At 50.5% G+C, this 18,336-nt stretch overlaps 7 protein-coding genes across 7 annotated transcripts; 4 read left to right on the top strand and 3 right to left on the bottom strand.

Annotated features, from left to right (window-relative positions):
- Positions 1–47: 47 nt before the first annotated feature.
- On the bottom strand, positions 48–2,783 carry N7481_004535 (PA and RING finger domain protein; the record flags this gene model as incomplete). Its single annotated transcript, XM_057263754.1, has 3 exons — positions 48–384; positions 449–1,444; positions 1,483–2,783. 3 exons carry the CDS (start codon positions 2,781–2,783, stop codon positions 48–50), a joined length of 2,634 nt encoding a protein of 877 aa, XP_057125415.1.
- A 1,645-nt stretch (positions 2,784–4,428) lies between these two features.
- Positions 4,429–5,474, top strand: N7481_004536 (uncharacterized protein; the record flags this gene model as incomplete). The annotated part of the gene is made up of 2 exons (XM_057263755.1): positions 4,429–4,783; positions 4,888–5,474. The coding sequence occupies 2 exons, from the start codon at positions 4,429–4,431 to the stop codon at positions 5,472–5,474; spliced, it is 942 nt and encodes a 313-aa protein (XP_057125416.1).
- A 1,076-nt stretch (positions 5,475–6,550) lies between these two features.
- N7481_004537 (uncharacterized protein) lies at positions 6,551–8,889 on the bottom strand (the record flags this gene model as incomplete). Its single annotated transcript, XM_057263756.1, has 3 exons — positions 6,551–7,702; positions 7,761–8,439; positions 8,504–8,889. The coding sequence occupies 3 exons, from the start codon at positions 8,887–8,889 to the stop codon at positions 6,551–6,553; spliced, it is 2,217 nt and encodes a 738-aa protein (XP_057125417.1).
- Positions 8,890–9,721: 832 nt separating this feature from the next.
- N7481_004538 (MGR2/ROMO1 family protein) lies at positions 9,722–10,376 on the top strand (the record flags this gene model as incomplete). Its single annotated transcript, XM_057263757.1, has 5 exons — positions 9,722–9,785; positions 9,872–9,898; positions 9,965–9,994; positions 10,057–10,147; positions 10,274–10,376. The coding sequence occupies 5 exons, from the start codon at positions 9,722–9,724 to the stop codon at positions 10,374–10,376; spliced, it is 315 nt and encodes a 104-aa protein (XP_057125418.1).
- Positions 10,377–13,972: 3,596 nt separating this feature from the next.
- On the top strand, positions 13,973–14,290 carry N7481_004539 (uncharacterized protein; the record flags this gene model as incomplete). The annotated part of the gene is made up of 1 exon (XM_057263758.1): positions 13,973–14,290. One exon carries the CDS (start codon positions 13,973–13,975, stop codon positions 14,288–14,290), a length of 318 nt encoding a protein of 105 aa, XP_057125419.1.
- Positions 14,291–15,254: 964 nt separating this feature from the next.
- N7481_004540 (leucine-rich repeat domain-containing protein) lies at positions 15,255–16,901 on the top strand (the record flags this gene model as incomplete). The annotated part of the gene is made up of 3 exons (XM_057263759.1): positions 15,255–15,288; positions 15,333–15,858; positions 15,917–16,901. The coding sequence occupies 3 exons, from the start codon at positions 15,255–15,257 to the stop codon at positions 16,899–16,901; spliced, it is 1,545 nt and encodes a 514-aa protein (XP_057125420.1).
- Positions 16,902–17,417: 516 nt separating this feature from the next.
- On the bottom strand, positions 17,418–18,153 carry N7481_004541 (ribonuclease P subunit p20 family protein; the record flags this gene model as incomplete). The annotated part of the gene is made up of 2 exons (XM_057263760.1): positions 17,418–17,998; positions 18,081–18,153. The coding sequence occupies 2 exons, from the start codon at positions 18,151–18,153 to the stop codon at positions 17,418–17,420; spliced, it is 654 nt and encodes a 217-aa protein (XP_057125421.1).
- Positions 18,154–18,336: the final 183 nt, after the last annotated feature.

Here is an 18,336-nt window from a genome sequence, read left to right on the forward strand (position 1 = left end):
TGTGGCTACAGAGAGATAGAGGTAAGAACAGGGAGCTCTCAATATGGTTAGCGATTCCGGTCCGCACGAGCTTGGTGCCAAATAGTATCGCCACTGAGAGCGGAAAAGCTGAGAGTTGCGAGATTCCTCCAGCTTGACTGTGGTGCAGAGCTAGCATGGCCATCAAGACCCGCATGCTGTTCGGTGTCCACATCGTCACTCATGCTGGCAATGAGAAGGGGGGCGGATGAGGATTCCGACTGTAAATTTGGCGTCTGGATATGACCCTCGGTAGATTCTTCGTTTTGCTCACGGGAGTCATCCCCGGAAGAATGCGCCAATGAACGAACAACATCTCCTTTGCAAATCGGACATGTTCGTCGTCTGGTTGTGAGCCACGGAGTACTAGAATAATTTAGTACAACGATACAACGTTGAATAGGGCTATTAAGATTAGTTAGTCACTTACATGCATTCCACATGGAATTCATGCCCACAGGGCAAACTCATCACCCGACTTTGTCCATCAATGTATTCCTCGAGGCAAACAACACATTCCACCTGTCTACCAGTATATTTACGACGCCATAGGATTGACCCGGACTGTAAACTGGTTGACTTCTCTTCCTTTGGTGTCATTGATGAGTCAACAGTCATCCCGGCGATAGTCTGAGAGCGTGATCGCGTTGGTCGAGCCGCGCCTGATAGATTTCCACTGCCAAGAAGTGGAGAGGCCGGTGTGACAGGCCCCGGACTGGCGTTACGTAAAGAGCTGGAGCTAGAAGAGGACGAAATGCTGGCAATTGTGTGGTATGTTCGGACGGGAAGGCGTTCAACAACAGATTTCGGAGCGCGCCAGCGGCGTCGCCGGATTCGAGATCGAAGCAATAACAAAGCGTATACAACGGACAATGTGAGTAGCGGACTGATGACAAGGACTAGGAGAGTGTCGAAGAATGGGCTTGTTGACATGCTGGTGGGCGTCAACGTGACCCAGAGGCCATCATGCTCTGTAAGCATGGGGTTCGCGGTTGCGGACGACTGGGCCACAGTCTGGGTTTTCTGGTTTATTGGTAGATTCTGTACCAGAGGAGAAGCAGATGGCTGAGCCACTTGCTTTGAATCTTCGTCGCCCCAGCCGAAATGACTCGAGAACCACCCCGTGCCAGCTTGGTTGGATTCTTCTTTTGCAGCATTGGGTTCTTTCTCCAACTCTTTCACCTTGGCGTCATGGACGTTACCGGTGGTCTTGTCAATGCTTTGATATTCACCACTACCAGGGGTGATACTTCCACCACGGAGGATGTTGGCGCCTGACTCAATATCGCTATCGGGAGCTGAAGTCTTCAAGTTTTCCTTTTCACTTGCAGAGGTACTAGGTATTGGAAGCGCACTTCCGCGCGGGGGCATTAAATCGGGGTCTCTCCAGTCTTGAACCCCAATGACAAAGTCGTCACCATCGACACTTTCAGATACTAGACCGATCGGGGGGGGCTGCTTGACTTGTCGTCAGCTTTGCCACGATAGCGGGATTTCTCCTTAAGGCTCTTGGATGATTGCGATGGAGAGCTAGCGGAGTCCCAGGATCCAAGTCTCATCCAGTCAAGATTGCCGCTATTAGGCGGGCGTCGGCTGTCACCAACAATTTTGGAGCCTCCATGTCGATTACACAGCCCTAGCAAAGAGCCGAGTGTGCGGAAAAAGCCGCCATTGGGCTGAGCAGCAGCAGCAGGCCGCTCATTAATTGTAGACGAGCTCATAGAAGAGGCCGTAGGTGTAGACACCACAACCGATGTCGCTGTAGCTGTGGCTTTCTGCACATCGACATTAGCCTGACCAGCAAGCTTTGCCTGGAGCGATGTCAAAGCATCTCCAACCCCATGGGCTGCGCCTGAAAGACCCGGTATCAATGACGAGAGCAGATGACCAGTTGTATGAGAAGTAAAAAGGGCTGGAATGGTAATATTCGACGTATCACCCCGAGCATACATGGTGACCAAGTTGCCACCGCGGGTATCGTCTCCTACTATCACCGCCATGGCGCCTCGGCGTTGGGCCCACTTCACTTTCTCCAGGAATCCACAGCCACCGCGACTCAGCAGCACAACATTTCCCTGGATCTCGGCCATTTCTTGCAACGACTGGATATCGGCATGGGTGTATTGCTTGCTTTGTACGTAGTCGCCGTATTTCCGGGTCGCCCCCGCACCTGACGCGCCAGATTCCGGTAGAGGGTGATGCAAATGGTCGTCGGTCCCATCATTCGTGGAGAGGGAAGCGCCATCATGGCGGTCGTTTGGACGGGCGGACTCCACCCGCGATGGCAGCCGGGGCCGATTCCGTGGAACAGCAGCATCGTCCATAGTACCACCGCCGGGTTTGCTGGTTTTCTGTTCCGTGCCCCTTGGGGGCGCATCCTGATTTTTATGGCCGCTTCCCTCGCCCCAGCCGGGAATATCGGAGCAGCCCAGCTCACCCTCTGACGCTGTAGCAAGTCCTGGCTCTCCAAAGCCACTGCCTACCCAAAGCCGACCACTCAGGCCTTTGCCCGGTAAAAGTGGGCCGAACGCTGCGGGGCGGGCGAGGAAGAAAGTCGAGTTGTCATCGGTGAGGCTGATGATGGCGGACGGGGGGAAGAGAGAGGTCGGGATATTGAAGGAAAACAAGGCATGCAGCCCGGACGAGCGTCCAGCGAGCGTATTTGGGGTTGCGACCTTTGACGAGGAGAAGGCGGAGAAGAGGGTGAAAAGGATAGGGAAGAAGACTAGGCAGAAGAGTACCAGCAGAAGGCGTGATGACCGCATCTCTGGCAGCGGTATGAAAATCGAGAAAACTAGAGAATATGAGAGAAGTGCAGACGGATATGTCGAGGGAGCCCAGTAGATGGTTTGCCTGGAACTCCCGTTGTATCACAACGGCTGATGGATGGGACGGTCGACCAATCCAACGGTTGGCGTATAGCGAACAGGCGGCCACTCATCGAGGACAATGAGCAGCACCGCTAAGCTAAACAATAAAAACGAAGCGACAGTCACGGTCAAAACATACGCTCACACTCACACTCACGCCCAGAATACAAAAGGGGGAGAGGGGCACAGAGGATGCACAGGAGTTGTTTAAGTCAGTATGAGTAGTCAGAGTCCCAGAGTGGAGAAAGCTCCCGGGTGGGATTAGGTAACCCTCTTGTGACGGCATTGTGTGTCATGCCTGAGGCATACTTGCCGAGGCTTTTGTGGTGTTGTGGTCATGTTACTTGATCACATTGTCTGGTCATCAGGTGGACGGGAGAAGAGTCAATATCTAGAGGTCCTGTTGAGATCTTGACAACAATCTACAGAGGAGATCAACGTACTCGTATGTACCTCAGGCATTCTGAAACTAGCTGACGCGGATCTCCCCAGTCCCAGTCCCACTCTCGGGACCGACCCACGTCCGAGTCTTACACACTCGTAGTCTTGTCATAACCACGACATCGCGATCAGACAGCCACATAGTAGTATAGATACCGTTGACTAAAAACTTCGAGACGAGGAGGCTACTATATGTAACCCAATCAAAAACTCCAAGAGCTCACATTCACACTACTAGTATATTTCTGCCCTGGAGATGAGAACAATGGTTGCTTCTCCACTTAACTATCCCATCACAGCTTAGTCCCCCCCCCAGTGGTACAGCAGTGACTCCCCGCTGACATGACGTACGATACTCCGTACTCCACTTCTAACAAGTGCCATATCAATACTTTGCCACTTTTACTCGGCCATACCCGTAGATATTTGCTTTGGCAGACCTAGATCATGCGAATGAAAGAGAAAAAGAAAAGATTAGCGAAACTTATTCGACTGCGTATGATGTCACTGCGTACTATCCATGTATACTCCGTAGCTCTTAGTGGATTGAGAGTATCATGGCCATTGAGAAATCACATTCTCTATTAATCGACCCATGGAAATATGGTAGCAGCTTTAGGAGGCAACCCCCAGCCATGCTTCCACGGCTCTCATCTTCACGCTATTTCGAGGTGGGGATACAATACCCTTGTCCAGTGGCGAGACTTGGTCTCGTCTTCATAGCTCATGACACCAGATGACATGGATGGTTCAGTGATTCGCTGGAAGGTGGCCGTTTCAGTATCTTGGGTATACCGCCAGAACGTCATTGAGCTTTCAAAAAGACTGAATGGAATATCTCCCAGCCTGACTGGTCCCTTCTATCTTTCCCACCCCCGCGTTATGGCGTCACTGATTTCAAGATGCGGTAATTTCACAATGGGGAGACGTGAACTGATGTGTGTCCATGAATGTATAAATTATTGCTCAGTCGGTTCTCCGGATAGAATTCAGTTTGACTACAAACTACTAGTATTTATACCATCACACCTTCCAGTTTAACTTGTCATTTGCTTCAACCAAAAACTTTCCAGACCCAAATCAGAACATCTTCCTCGCCATGTCGAATTTGATGCACAAGGTCAAGGATGCACTCACTGGCCATAATGAGCACAAGGGGTCCTCCCATGACTCGTCAGACCAGAATATTGAACAGAACCGGGGCCAGTACAACTCGTCTGCCATGGGCTCCGAGGCTCGTGATGCATATGGTACCAATCCCCAAGATAACAGTATTCACAATCCCAGAATGAGTACGGACAACAACAAGAATGCTGGTAGAAGTGCCACTAAAAATACCGATGACTACGGCTCTGGTGGATACAGTGCTGGTGGCTTCCCCGACTCTAAGAAGAGTGATTTGAAAGACCCCTTGGGCTCGAACACGATGGGCACCACAGAAAACCAAGGATCTGGTAGATATCAGAGTGGCACTAATCACAATCCTAGTGGGATGGATACAATGCGAGGTAATTGAAAATGCAAAGTTATCAGACACGCCTTTTACTAACATCAATAGACACTGCTAATACGTACGGTTCGAGCACCACGGGCACTACTGGTGCTATGGGTAGCCACGATGCCGGTGGCGGCCCTAATACCGGAGCCTATCATGATTACACGAGAGACTCGAGCGGTTTTTCCTCATCTGATAGACCTTCCAGGGGCTACGATTCGGGCATGGGTACTGGAAACTCCAAACCCGATGCCTCAACCTATAACTCTAGCTACGCCGGAGGGTATGGCTCTAGCGAACTGAATACCGGTCAAATGCCAGTGGGTGCCTCCACCTCGGAGTATGGAGCTTCCGGTATGGGTGATAGGACCAATGACACCAACCTTGGCGGTAGCCACGGCTACAACACTCGCAGCAATGCCGGATCCAATATGGCTAACCAGATGGAGTCTCGCGGCGAATCTGAGCTCAACAACCGTACCGACCAGCAGGGATTCGGTGGCACTGCCGCCGCCGGGGGTAGCAGCTCTAACACACAGAGAAGATCTTCCGGACCACACAGCTCTAATCTTTTGAACAAGTTGGATCCCCGTGTGAGGAGCTCTGATTATGAGAATCAAACTGCTGGTGGTCAGCAGCGCGGATGGTAAAAGGGCGCGATGATGTTATCCCATAACGTGTACATGTATTGTTGTTACTCTTTGATCTTATTTATGTTGTACCCTGTTGATTGAATGCTAGTATGTCTGAATTTATTTACTTCTTTTGCTTTCATTACCATACTATTCGATAAATGTACTGTGCTGGTTGGCAGTATACTCTGATCTGACCGTGTCGTATTTTGTTACAGAATTTCCAATGTAGTGAAAGTATAGCATTATCTTAAAAGGCCGAAGAATAGCTTTCTTACTCTCTACGACCTAATCACAAGTTGAATATAGACAACTGAAAATGATGCCGAAACCGACAACTTTTGGCAACTGGGACAGACGCCGTTGACATACTAGCAAACGAATCTACACTGAGAAACATCTGCAAACGCTCAACCGGCAATAAGACATTGCGCTCGCTAAAGTGAAGCATACGAAATCGAGGAAAAGAACTAGAAGGTTGCACTATCAAGACATGATCGATAGTGCTTGTGAACAGGATTTAATTGAAGGGCATCAAAATAGAGCCAAGGTCATGACCATCCTTGGTAATGTGCATCATGTACAGAGAAGAAAGTGAACACCAGTGCCTCGAAAGACGAAGGGCCAAAGAGGTTAAAGGATGAGAAGAGGGTTAAAAAAGAGACGAGAAATAAAGACCGTGTGGGCTAAACTGATGGGACAGGGGATATGAAGACAGGGGGCGTTGCAAGAAAAGGAAAAGGTCGAATTCAACCCGGTGTGAAAGGATCAGGACATTCGACACCAAGGATCGTTATTGGCGCGAATTGAAAGAAGCTCATGATACAAAAGATAGGAGAGAAGGTCACAATATGCAGCTATGCGATATGACGGTCATGGAAACCAACACCGAACCCCAGAAGTATCGATCAGCTAGGCGCCTCAGCCAGCAGGCCAGGCCCCTAAAATACAGGGAAATCAAATCGTCAAGTGGAAAGAGTCGTCGGGATGAAAAGTACCATGCTGGCTAATCAGCAATGAAAGACGCCGGGTTTTGCAGGAAAGCAATCATTAATGTGGGTCAAACGAGGAGTGAAAGAAGGGCCCAAATCGGGTTATTTGTCCAACTTTTGCCACCCGTTGAGATAGGCCATTAATCCGACCCCAAGAAGTACCACTCCGAATATGGAAGCGTAGGGACTTGCTTCCTCGAGGTATTGACGCCGTTGCAAGGAAGTCGTAATGTTTGAAGTAGAATCCTCCTCTTTGCTCTTTGCAGATCCGGGGTCAAAGTTCTGTGCCGGGGCGCCAATTTTGGCAACGCCATTCTCGGTTAAAATTGAATGGTCAGAAACGGTCTTCGCCAGATCATCATTGGATCCATCTGTCTTGGATTCAGTGGCTGTGGCTGCAGACTTTTCTGTACGTTCTTGGCGGAAAGTTTCGATCATCTCTGCCAAAGACTTTCTCGACTGTACTGTCTCATCCTCAGCGGTTTCGGCACGCTCCCTGAAAGACGCCATTTGTTTTCGCATCTCTTCCATCTCTCCGGCCATAGTATCAAGACGACGCTGCAATTGCTCGGCGTGTGCTTTCGCGGAAGATTCTGCCTCTTTATCCTCGGGAAGCGAGAGAACCTCTGAAGGCAGGTTGATACCGTTGGGTTCTCCGGTGGGCTTCACACCGTCTTGTTCTTGTTTGACGGGGAGTTCTTCCTCCAGAGCTTCCTGGTGGGCCTTCTCGGTTTTAATTTCTTCTTCCTCTGCCGGATTAGGAGTGTCCAGATTCTTGGCCTTGTCTTCAGCAGATTCACGCGCAGTTTTCTCCTCGCGAAGGAGATCTTCGAGCTCCTTGATACGAGTTCCCTGGGTATCAATTTCGCGTTTGGCAATTGACAATGCCTCAATAAGAGACAAGATCTGACTCGATTCGCGAGAAACAGGGGAGCTCGTGGACATTGACTTGGGTTTATCCGTATCACTGCGCTTCAGGGGCGAGAACGACTCCGATCCACTACGTGGGGGAGCATCTGGCTTTTCGGGGAGAGGTTGTTGAGGCGGAGGTGCGGGTGGGTCTGAGAATCTGGAGAAAGAATCGACGCGAGGCATTTTGGGGCGTCCGTTAAGTTGACGGGAGGGGTTGCCTTCGAGAGGCGACGGCTTGTTCACTCTTTCCTTCTCGGCATAACCTGGCTGTCTGATCGCTGTCAAAAAATCATCGGTTTGACGAAGATCTTGAGATTGCTGCTTGGCTTGCTTCAACTCGTTCTGAGATAACATGTTAGAATCAAAACTTGCGACAATCAACTCTAAGCTGGAAGCTTACCGTGAGTCTTTTGACCACCTGTTCAACGGATATGGGGGAGTTCCAGTAGTTCATTTGACGTTGTTGGTGCATAACGTTGAGCTGATTGCTGGCAGCACTCTGGGCAGAACGATTGCTCATGTTGCTACCAGATCGTCCGCGCATGTGCGAAAGCGGTTGGCTGAGGGGTGAAGGTAGAAGTCCACCCCCAGATGCAGGATCCAAGTCTCCGAAATTTAGGTCAAGGATGTTAGGGGTTGATCCATAGAGACCGGCGTGCTCAACTTTAGCAGAGACCTTGTGGTGGACAATGGTGTTTTGATCCTCGCTGACAATATCGATTCCTAGCTCAAGCGTATCGTTTTCCCGTAATTCGTGGGGATCCGACTCTCTATTCTCAGGTGACAACCGATGTCCGTTGACGAAAGTTCCATTTGATGACTTAACGTCGCGAATCCAAATTTTGCCAGCCTTCTCGGCCCAGATTTCAGCGTGCTGCCTAGACAGTACCTTTGAATCAAAGAAGCCATTCAATGGGGTAGGAACTGTTTTCGCATTCGTCTGGCGGCCGATCCGTAGAACTTCAGGGTAAAAGGGCACATTTATCTGTTTCTTCTCAAAGGTTTGGTTCATTGGAGTAAGGGCCAATATAGCCGGGGGGGTCCGCAGATTGTCCGTTAGGCTGCTGTCGGACCCCATTCTGTTGAGAAGACTGAAGCATGTGCTGTGATGGGACAATAGAGGATGGTTGATGGATCGCGGACATTGTGGATGAGGCAGTTGGCCCTGACGAGAATGCAGGACCCGCTTGAGATCGTGCAGTTGAAACTCCCGAGACTGGTTCGGCTTTGGAGTTTGGCCAGACTTTGCGGGTAGACTTTGGTTTCGATGACCAGGTACCGGATTCACTGTTGAATACCTGTCCAGCATGGATATCTTGTGAATTGTTGCTGGTCACAGTGTTGGTGGAGGCAGTTGACCCAAGTGAGGAAGAGGAATTCGACCGTTGAACGTGTTTCCTTGGCATGAACATCCGTGACACTTCGTCGGTGTTCATCGACGACAGGGCTCCTTGTCCTCCGTCACCAGTGCTGTACCATCCCAAGCGAGACCCCGATTGCACACTAGGTGGAGATGCGACAGCAGTCATGGAGAAGGATACGGGCGAAAGTTCCACACGACAGAGAGTCTAAGCGGTGTTTGGCAGGTGCAAATAGATGGCGATGAAATGAGGCCAGAGGATGGTCGGGTGATTGATATTGCGGCCTCTAATTTGCGTCAAATCGTGACGGTGTTCGTGAGCGAAAGAATTGTCTGTGAAGTAGACAGGGCTGATGTTTTTTTCCTGGTCGGCCGGCTAAGTCAGAACGGTCGCGTTAGCGCCAGTCGCTTGCCAAACAATTTATCCTGACCCCAAACCGAAGGCACGAACTGGAGTCATCCAGTGCCCATCCAAGCGGTTGAATAAAGTCGAACTTACCCGTTAAATGTAGATCGGAGGATATTATATCACAATCTAGGACATAAAAACCGTGGCCCAGACCAAGGAGGCGTGTGAGGTCTTGTCGGAAACTGAGTAGCGACCGGTGTCTCACACCGTCCCAGGGACAATGGAGGAAACGCTAGACGGGACTGCCGCCTTGCCACGGGCTCGAAGCCGCCCTAACAAGGATGTAGAAGGTGAGAAATCAAAGATCGAGGATGGTCGGCCATGAAGCGTTATCACCCAAGGAGAGGAGGAGATCGGCTCCCTTGACGGCCCCCGTCGAATGCCCATGTATGGTCACGTGCTCTATCCGCACGTGTGGTGGTACCGTTAGGATCAGGTGACACAGGCGGAGACGGCTCCGTTGCGCTGAGGAGAAAAAGCAGCTTCTCCGATTCCCATTCACATCATTAAACTTCACCTCATCCGCCTTTGAGCTCCTGCTCACTTGATACCCATTTTCCGTTCGACACCGCCTCTCCGAACTTACTCCACAATGCCCGTTGTCGCAGGTCCTGCCCCTGGCGGAGGTGCTGCCGGTCCTTCGACTTTTGACAAGAGTAAGTGACCCATAGACTTCGCCGAGGAAGCTGCTCTGAAATGCAGAAAACTGCCTTGATGAAGCATAAGCTAACTCATATATTAGTGAAAATGGGTGGTCTGATGGGTTCCAGTATGTATCTGCTGCAAGTGCGAAGTACAAGAGCTGCGTCCAACTGACGTGTTTCTCCACCTTTAGCTGTCGGTGGAATCATGGGCTTCATTATCGGTAAGTTGGACTTTAATCCAAATAGGAATCCCACTCTTTTTCGGTCAGCTCATGAAGTACAGGAACCGTCACTATCTTCCAGTACGGTGCCGGCCCTAACGGTGTCATGCGGACACTGGGCAAGTACATGTTGGGCTCCGGTGCCACTTTTGGGTATGTTCCGCCGTGCCCTCTACGCCTTTCTTGACGCCCTCGTTTCTTGCGATGTACATTGTCTTTTGTCAATAACAGGCTAACCAAGGTGCGTCTATTATACAGACTATTTATGTCCATCGGCAGCGTGATCCGTACTGATGGACCCCGCAACGATGCCTGGCTCCGTGCCCGCGGCCCTCCTATGATGCTTCCTCGTCAAAGCCCCCTGAAGCCTATGCGCCAATAAACTTGACAGTCACTGGCGTTTGTGCTGGGATGCCCGAGGTTCATGCGAACATGACCAATTCGAAAGGCGGGGGTGTGTCTTGTACGATATAATTATTACATTTTGTGAAGCGTTTTTGACGACCTTGAAACACTTGGGCTGGCAGCTCCTTAGGGTTATAACTGGAAAGCTTTGCTCTTATGAGAAAGCTGACGGACGCCCAATTTTCGATGTATATATGCAAGTCGCATCTACGGGTCACTGAAAGCTCGCTGTTATCTCTTAGCAGGCATGGCGAGATGGGTATCACTGAGACGATGTTATTGCTTACTACCTAGGTATTTCTGTCGGCTTCAGCATGCGATACTTTGGCCCATCCTGGGACTGAGTTTTTTTCGTCCTGCGAAATCGAAGGCACCTGATCGACTGGTTATATATACAACTTGAACTGGTGAAGTCCAATACCTCTCTCAAACTTGAATAGTGTACGAGTAGTTCAACATCAAGGCAGTGGAATATATGTTATATTAGTAGTGACCGGGCGTATTTTCAAGTTTTAGGCCGTTGAATTGAATTAGGCCAATCCTAGAGACATCCCGAGGTCTGAGTCTGATATCATTCTAGGTGCAGATTCTCAAGGTTATGTAGTAGTACTAGTAGTATTCTCCACTTTTCGGTGTACCACAGAGAAGCTCGGAACCTGAAGGGGACGAGTTGGTTGGTGACTAGTAGTACATATACCTACTAGTCCACTACCCAGACATCATACATTGCCAAGAGAAATCCAACGCTGCGGGTAACGCTAGACGTGAATCAAGTCGGTGCTAGTGCTGGTGTAGCAGAACAACAACAAACCCCCTCTCACGATGGAGCAAATCAGCGCTGAGAGGAAGAACGCTGGCACAATTGAAGCGAGACCCATCAATTACTGACAGGCCACCAATTTGCCTGACAGTACCATCAAGTTACGAGATATTGAACAGAAGTATATCGGAGAGGCTGACTAGGTAGAGTGGGAGCGAAACGTCAAGGACGTTCTAACGAGCAAATCTCTGGATAGCCTCATCGACCAAGGTATTCTAACTGGCGATGCAACTGCTGAGAGATGGCGGTTGTGTTGAGTAATGGATTACGCTCGTTACAAGGTTGCAAACTTGAATACAGTATTGTTTGACTCGGCCTTTTCTCATCAGATACCCGGGTAGTGCCTGATAGGCAAGAACAGCTCTTTCGTGCATCAAAAGAATGGTCATCTAGCGGATAGTTGGAGACACCATCGATAGCTTTCCACAGCAAATTGCCCCAAAGACCTCCTAGCTTTCCCAAAATAGGACTAGGGCGAAAATTTGAGGCATATGACTGGCTCTCTGGCTTCCTTCCAATTATTCGGCTGCTCATTTTCCCTCTCCGAGGTCTGTTCGTGTAACACCATACAAATGTAGCAACGATTCATACTCCGTACCTGCCATCCTAGTTAGCCTATAATTTCGTACACCGTATGGTCAATATGCCTACCTACGGTGCTCTGGGCGCTTTTTTAAAGGGATGGAGGGTTCCGTACAGCTTCCTCCGTACTCGGACGAGTCTTGGAAATACTCGGGCCGCGGCACGGAAGAAGCGGTGTCGGGTGTTGTACAGATCATCAGTCCCAACCTGCAAACTGCAAAATGCAGGCTTCGTGTTGTTCAACTCTATCGGTCGAAGTCGGAGCATCCATTCTGGGTGTGATGCTTACTGCAGTTGCCAAGATTCCGGCTGTGGTCCGAGTTGCTGCAAATTTCGCATGCCGTAACGAACTCTGTCAAACTCGATGATTGCTGCAAGGCACATTTTTGTCAGGTTGAAAATCTTGAAAAATGATCAGCGAAGTTCTCGATCCCCCCCAGACTCTCACGAACGGGCACTATAAGACCTCAAGTGGAAGGTTGACCAGACGATCTCTATAGTAGTAGTGGGCCTCCGGGAGGAACCCATGGGCTTCGTTCAGGCACAGACCGTTGATTGGTGGAGGGCAGCTCTGCCAAGCCCGGGAATAATCAAACGAATTGAGTCCCCATTTCCACCTTGCCCACCTGTCCACTCTCGTGTCGGCCAACACCACCCGAGCGAGGCAAAATCAGACAAAATTTGAGCCAATCTCGGTTAACCCCCGGTTCTGGCCAATACGATCGTCGCCTCTCAGCCTTCGATGAGAATCGAAGCATCTTTTTCCAAGGCCCGGTCGATTCTTACCCTCCGGGGGGGGGCAGACCATCACCCGCCAACCCTACGAGATCCGTGCTATCCGTTCCTGCATCCATGACGCCAGGGGTCGCACAGTCCTTTGTTTTTTTTTTTTGGTGAGCTAGCCCCAACAACCCAAAGAGTCCAGGATAGCACCTGCTGCATCATGCTGAGAGCCAATCCTCATTTCAGGAAGACACAGCGTCTATGGGAAAGACATCTCACGGCCAACGGGTTTCAGCTGGGACCAAGCGGTTCGTGTTGGCCGTTAGGGGATAACCTACTCCGTGTATAGTTGGTCGCCATGTCTCCATCCGCTCCATCTGCCCCATTGGAGTCTAGGGCAACCCAAGAACGAGCACGAGGGCCAGTGGAATCTTTAGGGGGGGAGGGGGGCGAAGAATTTCGTATTGCACATGTGGCTAGGGACCGTTGCGGACATGCTTGTTCTTTGTTTCCCGACACCATCGGATCCGACCCCTACGCATCCGATCGCACAGGTACTCCGTACGAGGGCCATTGGTCTGACTGTCCACGTAGCCCTAAAGGATGATCTCTAATAGTGGATGTCCGGGTGAAGTCATACTGCATTCACTTGCAGCAACGCGTCCAGTGTCCAGTGTCCAGTGTCAATCATCTCCTCCGTAGGGTGTTGACATCCCTTTGAGAGAGTCCCTTGCAACCCCGACAAGTCTGTGCGGTAATGAGGACCCTGTTCGTGTTTTGCTTGGCAGAACTGTTGCTACTACTCGTACTCCGTACTAACTACTAGTCTCGGGCTACCATTACGGAGTATTGCTCCATAGTTCGATCTTAGGCCGGTCCATAGTCCCAGGAACCGCGTGCTACCCGGACCAATAGGAGGAATCAGTAGCGCAAAAAAATCAATAGAAGCCCTCAATTTGGGCGCCACAGGGCCCAGAAGTGTGAAATGACCCTTTCCCCAGGTTCGACTGGCTCGTTGGGCCTTCGTGTATTTAGGGCGCATGCCACACCCTGTCATACTCTCTCCTCTTTCCCCCTCCGTTGGCGCCACTGAAGAATTTATTCACCCCAGTCATTCGTTTCCCACCCAGTCACTCGTTTATACATCCTGTCATCCACCTTGAGCCGCGCTCTCTCACTTTCCACTTTCACTCTCACGCTCACTCTCACTCTCACTCTATCCCACACATTCTTTTAACTCCTTTGTCTTTGGAGTCCCACTCGTTTGCCCTCAAGATTCAAAACATATTCGAAACAGAATCTCTTTCGGGACTGTTTCACCAATCCACGATAGTGTCGCGCCTTCTTCTCCAACGACCTACTACCTTCGTCTTCTTCAAGACTTTCTCTTCCATTACACTCAGTGCTGCATACGCAAAAATCGCATCGCATCCTTGACAATCTCCAAAATGCAGTTCGGCTCTCTGATCACCTCTTTCCTCTGCATTGCGGCGGCCCATGTTGCCGCCGCCGCCGAGGACACCACCTCCCAGTCGACCACGACCATTACCAAGACCTTGGTCCGAGTGAACTCGGTCACTGCCACTCCCAGCTCCAGCATGACCACCTTCCCGGCCACCTCCACTCCCCTGGTGACCGCGACCTCGACCGCAACCCAGTCTGCCGCATCGGCTACCAAGACTGGAGCTGCCGTCAACGTCGCCGCCGGCATGCCCGCAGTCCTGGGTGCTGGATCTTTCGCGCTGATTATGGGCCTGGCCCTGTAATCGCGGACGCGATACCATGAGATACCAGACAATGATCCACCCTCCCGGCAATCGTTTGATACCAGAGACCTAGCGTCGACGATATCGATTGTTTACATTGAATGTAAGGGAGGCGAACTATGTCTGGATCTCCCTTTACTTCCGCCGTTCATCTCCAGCAGAATGCCGAGGTACAACCTTTATTTTGGACCTATAATTTTCTATTCTTCTTTCACTTTTTTGATCCTCCGGTTGGCTGGAGAATCCGATTCGGAACGGAAACGGCTTTACGTTGAAACTTTCTCAAATACCCCATTTATAACGACTTTGTGGACACGAGTTGATGTTGCTTTACTTCTCACCCCCTTTTATATTTATACTTTTTACCTTCTATTCTTCTTGTTTATATTTGTCTGGTGCTCTCAAGTTCGGGGGACACCTGAGCGAGATCTGTTTGGATACGCCTTCGTGGGTTAAAACCCCGATCTTGGACACTCGACATTAAATGAGACACATTATTCTTTTTTCCAAGATAAAATAATCCATGTATCCTTGATGTACGTACAGAGTCAAGTGTAGATTTACTTATGATACGGAGTAGGTAGTGAAGATCATGTCGATCCAACATTCCTCGGTGGATCTGCCAGCCTGCCGTGGCCTCCGCGGTCGACTGATGCCCGTGCACCCACGCGTCTGCCGCTTCGGGCAGGCTGTCGTTTGATCTGATCTTATCTCGGCTCTGGCATCGGCAGGCGTAAGACTTAGCCTTGTCATCCCAGTACGCCCTGGGTGCCCAATTGACGAGCTCTTCCTTTCACTGGACGTTGGATTTGTTCGGTTTGCGCGTTGTTGACATCTGCGGCGGCTCCACCACGTGTCGCACCCGCGAGCCTCCCGCGCCATTTCACCTGCCAAGCACATTCTTGAGGAACTCTGGAGAGCCATAGAGAACTTGTTCGTCTAAGGGGTACCCCTACTCGCCGCAATGGATAACGAAGTTCCTCTCCCCCGCCACGACGGTTGAGACACCGTTCCCCAGCACGCGCAAACCCATCGACACCAGTTTCGGTCGCATCATCCTTTCGCAAGTCGCGCCGACTGTCGCGTTTCGATGACCGCTCGAGTCAACCTTCCAGTGACCCGGCGCTCTTTTCTAGTGATGATATTCCTGCCTCTGGACTAGAGAATTATAATGCGCCGGTATCTGGCGCGGGGGGCCGCAAGCGCCGATATCGAGGAACCTGGTGGGGAGAGCAAGTTCAGGATCCGAAGCGGAAGAGGGCTGATTTCAAGGAGAAACGCAATGTGGACAGTGGTGTCTGGATGGGTAGTGATGAGTCTGTCGCCGAGTCTCTTTTGACCTCCGAAGATTCGCCAGCTTGGGGAGAGGATCTCTTGAAGACGGTGTTGGATCCTCGGGCACCAGGAAGAGCTCCTACTGACCTGCCTTTCTCAAGAGGTCCGGTACCAATCCCTGCGCCGCCGCGGCAAATTGTCGTGAATGGAAATGAAGAATCAGAAGAGCATCGATTTGTGAGAAAAGTGGTCAATGACTGTCTTGAAAAGGGCGAGGAGAGTATCGACCTGGGGTAAGTTTCTCTGGATATCCAATCCTTCACGTTCCTCCATCCTAACTTGATTCTCCAGAAACTTTAACATGAGGACTATTCCCATAGATATGCTTCAATCGCTTCAGCATTTGACGAAGCTCCCCTCCCTGCGAGAACCTCCGATATCAGAGAATGCTTACTTCTCGCTTCGGCCTTTTCTGCGCATATATCTTCCTAATAATTCCCTTGCCACGCTTCCCAGAGAGCTCTTTGAGCTGAAGGATCTCAGGGTACTTAGCTTGCGCAATAACAAGCTCACATCCATTCCCTGCACAATTCGGGATCTCACCGCACTCCAAGTTCTGAACCTCTCCGTCAATCGGCTCTCTCATCTCCCGTGGGAGCTGCTGGTTCTTCTTCAACAGGGAGAGCTAAAACACTTTACTCCACGCCCGAATCCCTTCCTTTCAATTGAAGATGCCGATATTGTCGAGTGGCATTGTAAATCTGGCGAAAGCCAGAACGAAAAGAACGACGACAATTATGACGATGACGACGATAAAGACGATGAAAAGCTTCCGCAAAGTCAAGCTACCTTCACAGAATATGAGGGTACTCCACCCGATGATGCCTGGACCGCTATCCACGTAGCAACGGGTCCAACAACCTTGTACAATATGGATGGCAAGCCTATCGGAAATACCCCATCCTCCAGGCTAGCAAAAGCACAACAGACACCACCGACAAATGCTCCATCTTTACGCGAATTATCTCTTCGAGCCCTATGGAAACTCCCTGGCCTCGATTTCATCACGGAGGAGGAAAAGCTCGAATTTCCATCACTTTTGATTCCGTTGCTCAGTCTAGTACAAGGCGTTCGTGCAGACGGAGGGTGGTATTGTTCAGTGTGTCAGCGGGAGTTTGTGAGTCGTCGTGCGGAATGGATAGAGTGGTGGGATTGCACTCCCCACGAGAATGGCATGAAACGACCGAGGGCTTCTGGAGAGAAGATGCGTCCATTGCCATTCAAACGATATGGTTGCAGCTGGGCCTGCGTGCCAGACTCGCAGCGTGCAGATTGAATTCTTGTCATTGCACCTGGATACAAGATGATCTCTACTTTGTATATTTCGGAGTGTTTATAGATGATGGTTCTGGAAATATGGATACTTCATGTTTATCTTGTTTAATCAATTGAGCTTTCATTCAGACAGACTATCCTGCAGTCTATTGAGTGGCATTGTATGGGTATCATTGTGTGTTCATCCATGGACATTAATCTCAAGGAGCCAGTAAGTGGATGTGAAGGAATCGGCTGGGCGAATAATCCTCGCAATTTCGTCTGAATGTTTCAAAACGAGGTTTGTATGCATGTTTTTGTAATCTGCGTAGCTGTGATGACGATGCATCTCGGTGCATTTGTTGAAAACGGTCGAAACGTCATCGATGGTGCTGATCCGTATGAACAATGGAATCGACGATGGCATATCGCCTGATGACAGTCTCTTTCAGTACATTCAGGGCGATAAGATGGAGGGCGACACTAGCAGGGTATGGCATTGCACGCCGCAGGCATCTCTACCATACCCGCAGTCATTTCACTTGAGGCTGATGGCGACCTCAACCATTTTAACCCATCGGGTTCGCGTCTCGGGTAGCTCGTAATCATCGGAAGCCTCGGGCTTCTCTTGTCGTTTACGCTTCTTCGCGTCAGACTTCGCAGTGCCTTGCTCAGGCTCTTTTTTGCCTGTCTCATTTTGCTTCTGTTCCTTCTGGGCGAGCTTTTCTTTTCGCTCCTCGTCTTCAACCACATCATCCACGACAAGGACACTTCCAGTATTCACCCGGACCGAGTATTCTGATTCTTTCTCTTCGAACCACTTCCCCACGTTGAGCACCTTTTCGATTGCCCGCCCGGTAGCCTTGACAAAAACCTCCTCCCGCTGCTCAGCAGAATTGGCCAATTCCGCGAGCTTTTGCTTCTCTGTTTTGCGCGTATCTTCGAGGCTAATATTGGCCGTGGCGCGCTTCTCGGCTTGTCGGAGTAATTTCTGGATGCGCTTCACCGCACTCATGAACGGGGTGTTGCTAGAAACGTAAACAACTTTGGGCACGGACGGGCCCGCATATGGCGATGCGACAGGGGCATGAGGAATTGGGCGCTTTTCCACCTTTGCATCTGCAGGGTCAAGACTGTTAATTCCGTGCTGATGGTATTGCCTGTGGTTTGGGTTGGCGAGAGGAGGAGAAAAATCGCTTACACTTGGGCAGCTTTACCAGATCTTGGTTGCGCTTCTCGAATTCGAGCTTTCGCTCAAGTGGGCCATTCCCCATGGCGCAACAAGGTCTATCTTTGGGCCTCGGGAAGCTGTCGCAAGAAGCTTGGAAAAGTTGGGATTCCCAGTGGGACGGGGAAACTACGAGATAAGATTGTCTTTTCTGCCGATCCCGGGGAGGCGGTCGCGCAGGGTATGTACTGGGCTACTATCTTTAGTACTATAGTAGCTGCTTCAAGTT

The sequence above is a fragment of the Penicillium waksmanii genome (genome assembly GCF_028829765.1).
Source record: "Penicillium waksmanii strain IBT 27052 chromosome Unknown utg000004l:1.0-5674109.0:1.0-5678898.0, whole genome shotgun sequence".
Classification (NCBI taxonomy): Eukaryota; Fungi; Ascomycota; class Eurotiomycetes; order Eurotiales; family Aspergillaceae; genus Penicillium; species Penicillium waksmanii.